The 13,362-nt window shown below is 40.1% G+C and overlaps 1 protein-coding gene across 1 annotated transcript in view; it reads right to left on the bottom strand.

The window, feature by feature from the left end:
* Positions 1–56: 56 nt before the first annotated feature.
* Positions 57–13,362, bottom strand: part of LOC129421769 (putative methyltransferase NSUN7) — a 32,413-nt gene continuing 19,107 nt past the window's right edge. The window contains exons 8-14 of the mRNA XM_055177300.2: positions 12,215–12,339; positions 11,987–12,130; positions 11,223–11,324; positions 10,769–10,886; positions 10,450–10,579; positions 4,390–4,690; positions 57–1,694 (exon numbers count right to left, since the gene is read on the bottom strand). Coding sequence (XP_055033275.2) covers positions 1,327–1,694; positions 4,390–4,690; positions 10,450–10,579; positions 10,769–10,886; positions 11,223–11,324; positions 11,987–12,130; positions 12,215–12,339 — 1,288 coding nt within the window. The 3' untranslated portion in view covers positions 57–1,326. The remainder of the gene's footprint in view (positions 1,695–4,389; positions 4,691–10,449; positions 10,580–10,768; positions 10,887–11,222; positions 11,325–11,986; positions 12,131–12,214; positions 12,340–13,362) is intronic.

Genomic DNA, 13,362 nt, shown 5'->3' with positions numbered 1-13,362 from the left:
CAAATGTCGAAAATACACGTGAATGTTATTGAAACACAATGTATTTCCAAACTCAGATTAACAGAGTTAAAACATTCATTTTTACACCATATTAATGTAATCTGTTGTGGAAATAAATTGAAACCAAACAAAAATGCTCTATGTTTTAATTGTAAGTAAACCGCATGTACAGTTAATAACACTGGAAAAATTCATGTTTGTTAATGCACCAATGCTTAGAAAGTAAAGTTTAGTAATAATAAACTAGCATTGATCTTTTCCTCACTCTTTTAGGCACTTAGAGTAAAAGAGGACATTTCACAAGACCTTTTTTAAGATTTCAAATAAATCTTTGGTGTTCCCAGAGTATATATGTGAAGTTTTAGCTCAAAATACCCCATAGATAATTTATAATAGTATATTAAAATTGCCACTTAGGTGTAAGCAAAAATGTGCTGTTTTTTGGGTGTGTCCTTTTAAATGCAAATGAGCTGATCTCTGCACTAAATGGCAGTGCTGTGGTTGGATAGTGCAGATTAAGGGGTGGTATTATGCCCTTCTGACATCACAAGGGGAGCCAAATTTCAATGACCTATTTTTTACATGCTTGCAGAGAATGGTTTACCAAAACTAAGTTACTGGGTTGATCTTTTTTTTAATATTTTCTAGGTTGATAGGAGCTCTGGGGACCCACCTATAGCACTTAAACATGAAAAAAGTTAGATTTTCATGATATGTCCCCTTTAAAGGGACACTCCACTTTTTTTGAAAATATGTAAAACATTTGATTTTTACCGTTTTGGAATCCATTCAGCCGATCTTCGGGTCTGGCGGTACCACTTGTAGCATATAGCTTAGCATAATCCATTGAATCTAATTAGACCATAAGCATCGCGCTCAAAAATAACCAAAGAGTTTGGATATTTTTCCTATTTAAAACATGACTCTTCTGTAGCTACATCGTGCACCAAGACCGACGGAAAATTAAAAGTTGTGATTTTCTAGGCCGATATGGCTAGGAGCTATATTCTCATTCTGGCGTAATAATCAAGGACTTTGCTGCTGTAACATGGCTGCAGGTGGCGCAATGATATTACGCAGCAACCAAAAACGTGCAACTTTTAATTTTTCGTCGGCCTCAGTACACAATGTCACTACAGAAGGGTCAAGTTTTAAGTAGTGCATTAAAATTGATTTCATGTTGCTTGAATATTTAAACGGATAAGACTTAAAACAAATGGAAATTATAAACTTTTGTGAGTAAACTATGGGCTCAGTTTGGGTGAACTAAGACAGACTAAAACAGACTAAGACAGTGGCAGGCAATGCAAAGTGTGCGTCCCACAATCAAGGTTGCAGGTGATAAAAAGTCGCTTTGAAAGCACCCCGGGTTTGAGGGAGGTGGGCGGAGTCAGAATGGACCAAAGGAAGGGCGTGGCTCCTCCTTAGAGAAGGATGAACACCCAAATCCTTCAGTAGCACAACTGGAGGAAATGTGATGGTTGCTGGCTGAAGCACTTCCTGTCTGCCTTTAAGCGGAGCGGGGGGTGGACGAACAGATGCAGAGGAAAGATGACCATTGGTGGATACTGCGGTCACCACATGACCCCTCAAACTCCTATGGGATGCACTGGACAAAGAGAGAGTGGTGTTTGGGGTGGAGCCTGTTTTGCGGAGAACACCCTGAGGGAGGCGTCGAGAACCAGCGGGGTTATCTGGAGGGATAACAAGATCAAGAAACAGGTGGTTTGGTTACTTTTCTACAAGTAGCCGTTGAGGGTTTTCAGTGTCAGAATTTAAAGGATTATTCCACTTTCATAAAAAAAATTCTGATCATTTACCCCCCCCCATGTCTTTCAAGTGGTTTATGTCTTTCTTTGTTCAGTAAAGAAGAAAGAAAACATTCCAGGATGAAGTGGATTTTAGTGGACCTTAAACAGTTTACATTTTAAAATTCCAGTTTCAACTAGGTTGGCCATATGGGCCATTTTCGCTGCACGCGTCCTGGCCGGGATTTCGGGGGCGTCCTCCGGGGGTCGCATTGGTCGACCGAATACATCATCAAGGTTCTCACATTTCATTTAAAAACATTTATAAAATTTATATTTATTTTTCTTAAGACATACAATCATCAAGTTTTATTCTTACCTTGAAATGTAACGGTTGCTTTTTTGAAACAGAACCTGAAATATTAAACCTCGATGACGTATGCAGTTAACCAATGCGATTTCCGGAAGACACACCCGAAATCCTGGCCAGGACGCGTCTGGAAAAAATGGCACATATGGCCACCCTAGTTTCAACGTAGCTTTAAAGGGCTCTAAATGATCCCAACCGAGGCATAAGGATCTTATCTAGCGAAGCAATCATCATTTTCGCAAAAAAATAAGTACTTTTAAACCACAACTTCTTCTCTTGCACTAGCCTAGTGATGCGCCAGCGTGAGCTTACATATTACGTAATCACGCCAAAAGTTCACCCATGACTACCGCTCCAGTGTTTACAAGTGTGGAGAAAGAGGACCGTTTTAATGTTGTTCTATGTGGACAGATACTAATTAATGTCTTTGTGTCAGTTTATTGTTTAAAATGGTCCGCAAGTGTGCGTTTCACATATGTAACCCGTGACCTTTCGACGTGATTATGCAACATGCAAGGTCACGCTAGCGCATCACACGGCCAGTGCAAGACCAGGGGCCTCATTTATAAAATGCTGCGTAAAAACCATCCTACATTTGATCTTACGATCATTTAACAAAAATGCGTACGTGTGATTCATAAACCGAACGTACGTGCAGAAAACGCGCGTACCCCTTTCAAATCTATAAATTGCAAATGAACTTGAACTTGTGCGCGCAGCCGAGCAGTTTCAGATCTCCGCCTTTAAACAATGCGTAATTAATGTCAGACATATAAAAGAGCTCTTGTCAATGTTTAAACCCAATTTCAAACAGCAAGAATGGCTTATTTTCCAAAAACCTGCAGCAATCGGACAAGCAAAAGTGCGTACGTCTGCTCAGACCCTGACGTGGCGCTAAGCACATTTCCACGTCAAAGAACGTTTTTATAAATATGGACTTTGCCATGGTTTTTTGCGTACACACTTTACGAGCAAATCTGTGCGTACGCACGCTTTAACAAATGAGGCCCCAGAAGTTGTCATTAAAAATACTTTTATTGGCAAAAATGACTAGATAAGACCCTTATGCCTCGGTTAGGATCGTTTAGAGCCATTTAAAGGTGCATTAAAACTGTAAACTGTTGAAGTCCACTATAGATGTTTATTAGTCATGTGACCTTTTACGTCATCTGCCCTTTTTCCAGTTTACTGCCGCCATCTTGAGTACCTACCGAGTACCAGCAGGCTACTGACAAGGATTGGCTAGCTTGCTACGATTTACGGATTTCTTATCTTTTACTGTCTATGATTCTTATGGATACAGGAAATGGCTACGAAAGACAACATTTCGCCCCTTGACTGTTATGAAAAGAAACGGTACTTTAAAAAAAAATCTTGGTTAGGGTGTGATGCCTACTCGATCCCTGATGCGTTCTTCCAGCCGCTGTCCGCTGCTACCGAACTACCACTATTTTTACAACACTAGGAAAGCAAGACACATTATGAAACTTTGCTGGAAGTGTCACCTTGATCTCTGCGCGTGAATGCGAGCATTGAGAACATTGCTTGTGTACACAGAGTCCACCAAAAAGAAAGGCCCCGAACAACTGACTTTGGCCGCTATTGTGTCCGCTCGCCATCCTTGCCAGACGTAAAGAATCGATCTCCGAATGCAAATGAATGAATCTCCTTTTTCAACTAGAATTTCAATATTGATTTTCACTTGCAACAAAATAACGAATTATCCGTGCATTTATATGGAACTATGCTTTAGGAGCTATCCATCTTTACTCTCCTCCCAACTTACGTCGCATTCGGAGATTGATACATCTTGACTGGGAAGATGGCAGCGAGCGGACGCCAAAACAACCAAAGTCAGTTGTTCAAAACCTTCTTTTTAGTAAACTCTGTGTACACAAACAATGTTCTCAATGCTCGAGTTCATGTATAGAGACACAGGGGATACTTCAAGCAAAGTATGATGTTGTGTCGAGTCTTCTTAGTGTTGTAAAAATAGCAATTTTGAGGCTCAAAACATATTGAAGGCATAGCTTCTAGTTCTTTTGCGACCACTTCAGGTATTCAAAATGGCGGAAGACAAGTTTGAGATGACGTCAGCTGATATTCATGAATATGGAGAAAAAACCTAGAATGCTTCCTTAAAAAACTTGATTCCTTTTCGACTGAAGAAAGAAAGACATAAACATCTTGGATGACATGGAGGTGAGTAAATTATCTGGATTTTTAAGTGGAGTAATCCTTTAAGATGTTTGAGGAAGTTTAATGTCATACAGCTGGAGTTGAGGTCAATACTCTGTGATGGATTAGAAGAAAATTGAGATCGGCTCACTGACGGCTCCGAGTTGCAAAGTCTCGTCTCTCTCTGCAGAAACTCTGCTATACGTGATTGGTCGATCTCTGAGGCGTCTGGGCGTGTCTGCTTAGAACGTGTTCGCTTGGCAGGTGCTTTGCGCGACTTCCGGCCACGACCTCGTTTCTTGATTGGCTGGTCTGTAATGGCGGCGCCTAATAAGCCTTTTGCAGCAGCGCGGGCGAGAACTTCCTGCGGAGTTTCTTTTACTTCTGGTTCAGGCTGTGGAAAATGTTTATATATTTTAAAATATATATATATATATATATATATATATATATATATATATATATATATATATATATATATATATATATATATATATATATATATATATATATATATATATAACGAGCTACAAACTTCTCTTAAATATGATTTGTGTGTCCTGTTGTCTCAGCAGCTACATGCACACTGAATAATTCACACCCCACAAGTGTGTGCGTGCATGTGTGTGTTTTCGAGGACGTGAGGTTTTGCCCTGTTGATGCTAACACACAAAGACACGTGAGATGAATTATTCAATACTCGCTGCCCACTGCGTCTTTTGTACATCACACATTTACTCATCATCTCGTGGGTCGAATGCAGTACTGAGACAGATTATGGTCATTACGTTTGTCCTTTGGCTAAACCGGAGGTCATGAGGCCCAAAACAGACATAACATTATCATTACATTAAGTGTGCTTCACAGAAGAAAGTCATGTGGGTTTGACCAGATTTTAGGCTAAGCAGACCCACTACATCTATAGAATCAGCAGAACGTGTTTATATGGATATCCGGTTCAATGCAGAATGCAGGATTATTTTCTCATCTCAACCGTGATGAAGATTTTATTGGTCCCAGGTGCGAGCGTACAGATGAATCATAAAAGTCTTACGTGTTACAGCCGAGGGGGGGTGTGATCTTTTCAAAATGTGTCTAATAGCTTTTTTATGAGGCCTTCTAGGCGATCAACAGTCATCTTTATTAGTGGTTTTATTGGATGAAACGGCCATTGTGGCAGGACAGATACGGAGGGTTGATGATGTCAGTCCTCTGCAGTAATGTCACACAGGTCTGCTGGAGATCATGGTCATCCTTATTGAGCCCAGCTGAACTTTTAACATCATTTTAAATATGATATTATAAAAATTGTATGAGCATTTATGACATTATTTTTGTGACAGCCTTAATAGGCCTGCAGGACTAACTCATCCTAGTTTGGATTTTTTAACCCGGACTGTGAAATAAATTCATTATTCAATAGTATGCACTCTCTCTCTTTCTCTCTCTGGAGTTATTTTTAGCGTCAGATGAAAGGAGAGGCAGGATTTCCTCAGCAGACACAGTGGGATTAAGCAATGAGAGCATGAACATGTGAACATGAGAGAAATGGAGAGATGAAACCCTAGAGAGAAACTCTTCACAGCAGCCAGCTAAAAACAAACACAACATCTCTCACAACATAACCACCGTACCTGATTCAATCTCTGTTCTCAAACGATTGAATCTCTGTAGTTTTGTGGATGTTAAATTCATTTCTTATATCTCGGTTTAATGTAACTTTAATTTTTTATTAATGTTTTATGTGGAGTCTGATAGTGTTGTAGTTCTCGAGACCGGTCGCAAGACCACTTTTTAAAGGTCTTGGTCTCGTCTTGGAATCGACCGCATATTAACTTGGCCTCGTCTCGGTCTCAGACAAAGAGGACTCGGAATTTTATTTCAAGACCGGTCAAGACCACAATTTATTTTTCATCATTAATGTTATGCCATTTATTCAGGTTTGGCATTGTTTAAGCATTGTTAAGTTTCTCCCAATGACAATTTTTCTAATTTTATTACTAAAAACACCTGCATTGTGGATGGCAAGCCATGGAAAGACAGTTCAGAATAAATGGTTAAATTGATTTCAGCTCTTTAGTGTTTGTTCACTTTTATTTGCTTATAGACAAAGATAAATTCCCACATATCTGCAATGCCTGTGATTATTTTATCAACTTCTCTGATGGCATCCACGCACGCACGCACACACACACACACACACACACACACACACACACACACAGACACACACACACACACACACACACACACACGCACACACACACACACACACACAGACAAGAATTGCCTAATCATATGCATATTCCACATTTTATCATAAATGTTTTAATGCAGTGACTTGCACTGGTCTTGGCTTGGTCTCGGCCTGTCTTGGTCTTGGTCTTGACTTGGTCTCGACCCTTTAAAGTCTTGGTTTTGGTCATGACTTGGTCTCGGTTTAGGTGGTCTTGACTACAACACTAGAGTCTGAACACTGGCAGTCAGAATTTTAAACAATTTGGTCTTAACTATTTATTATTTCCTTAAAGAAAATGTCATTTTTTGTAATTCCACATTTACTCACCCCCATGTCATCCAAGATGTCTATGTCTCTCCTCCCTAGTCGAGAATAAATCCAAGTCTTTCGAGGAAAACATTCCAGCATTTCTCTCTGTAGTGGACTTTTGTGAACCTCAACAGTTCAAAGCCTCAATGCAACCTTAAAGGCTGTAAACGATCCCAACCAAAGCATAAGGGTCTTATCTAGCAAAACAATTGTCATTTTCGCCAAAAAAAAGTATTTTTAACTCTTTCACCACCAGCGTTTTTTAAAAAAAAGTTGCCAGCCAGCGCCAGCGTTTTTCATGATTTTCACAAAAGTTTAATGCCTTCCAGAAAATGTTCTTCTTTAAATATATAAACATACAATATATCAAATGAAAGAACAGACCCTCTGCTTTTAAAAAAAAAACGTTTCATCCTACCTTCAGTACTTCTTTTGTAATCAGCTTTTGAATATGGGTAGGTTTCTGCAAAAACACCACATTTTGAGCAAAAAGCTGAGATAATTCAATTTTTGTGACAGACTTTTCATAGAGATCCCATTCAGAGCGATCGTTAAAACAGACACGGACATGCAGCTGCTTGCCAGAGGGCAATACTTACGGGTTTAAAAAGTTGCGGAAGGGCGCCACCTGGTGGATAATAGCGATACTGCGGAAAGACGGAAATACTCGTCATTGGCGGGGAAGCGTTTTCTCTTGATTGACGAGATATCTTGTCAATGGCGGTGGAAGAGTTAAACAACAACTTCTCGTCTTGTACTTGCCGTGTGATGCACCAGTGTGATCTTACGTATTACATAATCACGTTGAAAGGTCACACGTAAACGCACACTTGCGGACCATTTTTGACAATAAACATTAATTTGTATCATTTTACATACAACAACATCGGAATGGTGCTCTTTCTCCACACTTGTAAACACTGGAGCGGTACTTTCATATATGTCATGCGTGACCTTTCGACTTGATTATGTACCGTATTTTCCGGACTATAAGTCGCATCAGTCAAAAATGCGTTTTGAAGAGGAAAAAACATATATAAGTCGCACTGGACTATATGATACGTCGCGTTTATTTAGAATTTTCGTGAAACGATTTCACAAAATCCGAGGCCAACAAACAGACATTTAATCTGGAAAGGCAAGTTATTAACAATAGCACAGAACAGCAGGCTGAATACATGTAAACGTAACATAAACAGTTATTTACACGTTACACAATAGCATACAGAACATACCCGAGAGGCTGAATAGGCTAAATTAACACTTGACAAGCCAAATCAAGTTCAAAAAGGTCCCGAAGTCATTCCGCATCACTGAATCCATTGAATTACATAAATACAGGAGTAGCATAGAGCGGACTCTAGCGGCTGTAGACAGTAATGGTTTCTCTTGGTTCATATGAAAAAATGTTGACATATAAGTCGCACCTGACTATAAGTTCCAGGACCCGCCAAACTATGAAAAAAGTGCAACTAAAAGTCCGGAAAATACGGTAACACATAAGGTCACGCTGGCGCGTCAAGTAGAGGTCTACACGGGTCCAAAAATTCCTACCCGAACCCGATCAGACCCGTAAATGTGCTACACTGAACCGACCCGGACCCGTCGGTTGTTTTGAAAGCTGGACCCGGAACCGACCCGGACCCGTCTATTATTTAAAAGCTGGACCCGGATCCGACGCGGACCCGTCTATTATTTAAAATCTGGACCCGGATCCGACGCGGACCCGTCTATTATTTAAAATCTGGACCCGAACCCGTCCGGGAAGACACAGACCCGACCGCAAATATTCTTTAGCTAAATGTTATTAATAAGTCAATAAACAATTAGCGAAAATGAAACTTTTTGTCTTACCCATAGAAGTTAAGTCTTCTCGCTCCTTGTACCTGACTGTGTGATGTGATGCACAATCCTTATTTCCAAGAAAGTTCCATCCATGTTATTCCTCTCTTGTCGATTGAAATGTTTAATGCTTATTCCAGCTTTTAAAGTCCACTTTACAGTCATGGTGATTAATAACGCAGTTTTACATTGTGTATCGGGTCAACTTGCTTAATAATGTTTGCCCATTTGGATTATAATAACGATTGCTCGTTCAGTGCCATGGCTGCTTTCGTTAGCTCTGCTTCTTTGCTATCATCTCTGTGCTCTTTGAGCAGAGTCGCGAAAACTTTAGATATAACAGCAAGACGGTCAATTTAATATTATTATAAAAATTAAAGAAGTCAGTGCAAAATGTGCGGTATATGGTGGAATAAGTCCCGCCTTCTAAATAAAAGAGCCAATTGTCAAAGGTAAAGTCATTGCGTCTCACTGCAGAAGCTCCTGACTGGTAGCCGGAGAAACATTAAAAGAGCGCATGCGCGTTAGCTGCCTGGTTGGAGCAACCAAATATAAACTTTTTAACGCAATTTGAGCGTCATAGAAAAAATGTATGTGACAGTTCATCTAAGTTTTTGTTGCTGTTTTTGAAATATTTTATTTAAATGTGAGTGTGTGTTCTCCGAGTCCGATCGACCTCGGGTATTATCCACAATGTTAAACAGACCCGGCACCCGAAGTAATAGATTGAGACCCGACCCGGACCCGGCCGATCATTTAAAATATAGACCCGAACCCGTACGGGTCCCGGGTCGGGTCCCGGGTCTTCGGGTCTTGGGTCTTCCGTGTAGACCTCTAGCGTCAAGTTGTGGTTAAAAAGTACGTATTTTTTATTTTTTTATAGTTTAGAGTTCTTTGAAGCTGCACTGAAACTTTAAACCGTTAAGGTCCACTTAATTCCACTATATGGAGAAAATTCCTGAAATGTTTTCCTAAAAAAAAAACTTACATTTCTTCTCGACTAAACAAAGATAGACATAAACATCTTGGATGACATGGGGGCAAGTAAATTATCCGAATTTATTTTATTAAAGTGGTATATTCCTTTAATTTACATTTACATAAATTTGGCAGACACTTTTATCCAAAGCGACTTACTGATAAAATGTATACCAGTGGTCTCCAACGTGGTGCCGGCACAGAGTATTCGAGTTGCCCGCTAAAGAACATTCTACAAATAGCCTTAATTTTAATATTTAATAATTACATATTTTTATATTAGCTTGGCTTCTTTCATGTTTGTTAACATTTTAAACAATGATAAAACATGTCAACATGTAACATAAAATTAAATCAAAAAGTAAAACAAAAAAGTTTTGAGTAGACTTTATCAAAAAAGTAGCCCTCCAGATTATTTTGGCCATTGTGGTAGCTCTTGCTACAAAAAGGTTGGAGACCCCTGATGTATACAGTAGCTTGAATGCGCAGTATGGTGTTTCCTGGAAATCAAACCCACAACCTTTTGTGCCGCGAACACAATGCTCTACCAATAGATCTACAGGTATTAACAGTACTACTCTCAAACTCTGTATTTAACATAATGATAGGACAATTACATGCAAATGTCAACCTTATTATAAAAATGACATCTCAGATGTCAATATTTGGTGATTTAAATACCTATGCAAAGTCGCTTTGGATAAAAGCATCTTCCAAATGCATAATTGTTAATGTAAATCAATATAATTCACAGAATCATCATCACTACACACACCAATGTTTACCTGTCGTGTGAGCAGCGCTAGAAAACATCCATTACTGTCATCCGATGCTTCTAGTTTGAAAAAGTTAGTCGTCATCTTTGATTCCTCACCGACAATCGGAGTATCTTGCAGGAGCCCTGGATCACTTAACCTGTCACATAAAAGTTTATTTCGACCAGCTAGAGTTTTATATAACATCCATGTGGCTTTCAAATTAATTATAAACTTAGACTAATTCCTCAGACTAATTTAAACCTTGAAGGATGTCAACAAAGTAAGTTTCGTTAGTTTTATACAGACAATTTTGTTTCCAAAATACATTTTGCACACCTCTACACACCTATAGGGCGTCGCTGTAGAGTTCTCCTCTGATTCTTTGAGAACTCGGTTTAGTAGTTCCTCGTTCTCCTCTGAGTAAACTGAACAAGTGGAGTACAGCACAGCACTCACCTTAGGAACTACAGACACCCAATACGAACAGAATAAATGAAACACCAAATTATTTTGACCAGGAGACATGCAGTGCAAATGCAGCATATGTAACAATTGGGGGCTCGTCCGGGATTTCAACCCAGGACCTCTCACACCCCAAGCGACAATCATACCCCTAGACTGCTTTAAACCGACACATACTTACAGATGACACACGCTGCAGGTCTCTTCTCTGTTGACATGCAGTGTAAATGCAGTATATGTAACATAATTGGGGGCTCGTCCGGGATTTGAACCCAGGACCTCTCGCACCCCAAGCGACAATCATACCCCTAGACTGCTTTAAACTTACACATACTTACAGATGAGCGCACGCTGCAGGTCTCTTCTCTGTTGGCAGGTGAGTGACTGGAGTTTAGCTGGACAGATTGAATCCTGGGTTAGATTCAGCAAGAGTTCAGAGTCTGAAACACATCCAGCAACACATTCACATTTAACCAGACTTAATTTCATATTGGTCCAATATCTTACATTTTTACCTATAATCAAGTGCATTTCTGCAGGGCTAATCAACTGGTGGCCCATGGGCCAATTGCGGCCCTCCAATCATCTTTTTCCGGCCCGCTGGTCATCTTTGTCTGATTTAAGACCAGTGTGGTTACTTTAAAGCCGCCTTTCCATTGTACATGACAAATGATGGCAGATAAATCGGAAGAAGAGTTGGAAAGAAGGTCGACAAAGTGTGACTTCCGGGGGGGACACACCCGAAATCCTGGCCATGACATACCGTCCGGAGAAAATGGCACGTATGGTCACCCTATGCTGGTTGCAAGTATTATTCAGTCATCTGCTGTCTTGCTTTAGGATGTTTTCAATGTCACACATTTACATTCAGTTTGTATAGTAACAAGGTTGTTGTGTCAGGCTACTTATGTACACTTAAAAAATATATGAATGGTTTTGTGAATGGTTTTGCTTTAGGGGGAAATGGATCGCTCCATACTCTGCCCAGAGAAAACTGCATGGCAAAGAGTTTTGCCCAGAACAGATCTATACTGCGAACCCTAAATAGTGCCATTGTCAATCTTTGATGATAGTGATCCTGGCAGAAATTGTGTGTGTGTACCTGCGTTCTCCTGCAGTATATAATCTACAGGATTGCTCACAGCAGACAGAGAACAAACCGGCATCAGAAAGATCACACGCACCTTCTGCAAATCCACATCACTTACATCCAAACTGTGAAGAGAGTCCGAGAGGAGCTTCACATCTGAAATAAACACATTATTTACTTTCCATTATGCTGTTTCAGGCAGAAAACTCACTTCTGAAGGATCCACACACAATGACTTACTCTTACAGCCCAGTTTCAGGTAAGTTCTCTGCACCTCATCTCTGTTGGATAACGTTTGATCTCCCAAACATACAAACACTGTGTTGTGCGCATGATCCATTGACTGAGCAGCTGTGTGTGCAGACTAGAGGTCTACACGGGTCCAAAAATTCCTACCCGAACCCGATCAGACCCGTAAATGTGCTACACTGAACCGACCCGGACCCGTCGGTTGTTTTGAAAGCTGGACCCGGAACCGACCCGGACCCGTCTATTATTTAAAAGCTGGACCCGGATCCGACGCGGACCCGTCTATTATTTAAAATCTGGACCCGGATCCGACGCGGACCCGTCTATTATTTAAAATCTGGACCCGAACCCGTCCGGGAAGACACAGACCCGACCGCAAATATTCTTTAGCTAAATGTTATTAATAAGTCAATAAACAATTAGCGAAAATGAAACTTTTTGTCTTACCCATAGAAGTTAAGTCTTCTCGCTCCTTGTACCTGACTGTGTGATGTGATGCACAATCCTTATTTCCAAGAAAGTTCCATCCATGTTATTCCTCTCTTGTCGATTGAAATGTTTAATGCTTATTCCAGCTTTTAAAGTCCACTTTACAGTCATGGTGATTAATAACGCAGTTTTACATTGTGTATCGGGTCAACTTGCTTAATAATGTTTGCCCATTTGGATTATAATAACGATTGCTCGTTCAGTGCCATGGCTGCTTTCGTTAGCTCTGCTTCTTTGCTATCATCTCTGTGCTCTTTGAGCAGAGTCGCGAAAACTTTAGATATAACAGCAAGACGGTCAATTTAATATTATTATAAAAATTAAAGAAGTCAGTGCAAAATGTGCGGTATATGGTGGAATAAGTCCCGCCTTCTAAATAAAAGAGCCAATTGTCAAAGGTAAAGTCATTGCGTCTCACTGCAGAAGCTCCTGACTGGTAGCCGGAGAAACATTAAAAGAGCGCATGCGCGTTAGCTGCCTGGTTGGAGCAACCAAATATAAACTTTTTAACGCAATTTGAGCGTCATAGAAAAAATGTATGTGACAGTTCATCTAAGTTTTTGTTGCTGTTTTTGAAATATTTTATTTAAATGTGAGTGTGTGTTCTCCGAGTCCGATCGACCTCGGGTATTATCCACAATGTTAAACAG

The sequence above is a fragment of the Misgurnus anguillicaudatus genome, chromosome 16 (assembly GCF_027580225.2).
Source record: "Misgurnus anguillicaudatus chromosome 16, ASM2758022v2, whole genome shotgun sequence".
Classification (NCBI taxonomy): Eukaryota; Metazoa; Chordata; class Actinopteri; order Cypriniformes; family Cobitidae; genus Misgurnus; species Misgurnus anguillicaudatus.
This window is presented reverse-complemented; position numbering and strand designations above follow the sequence as displayed.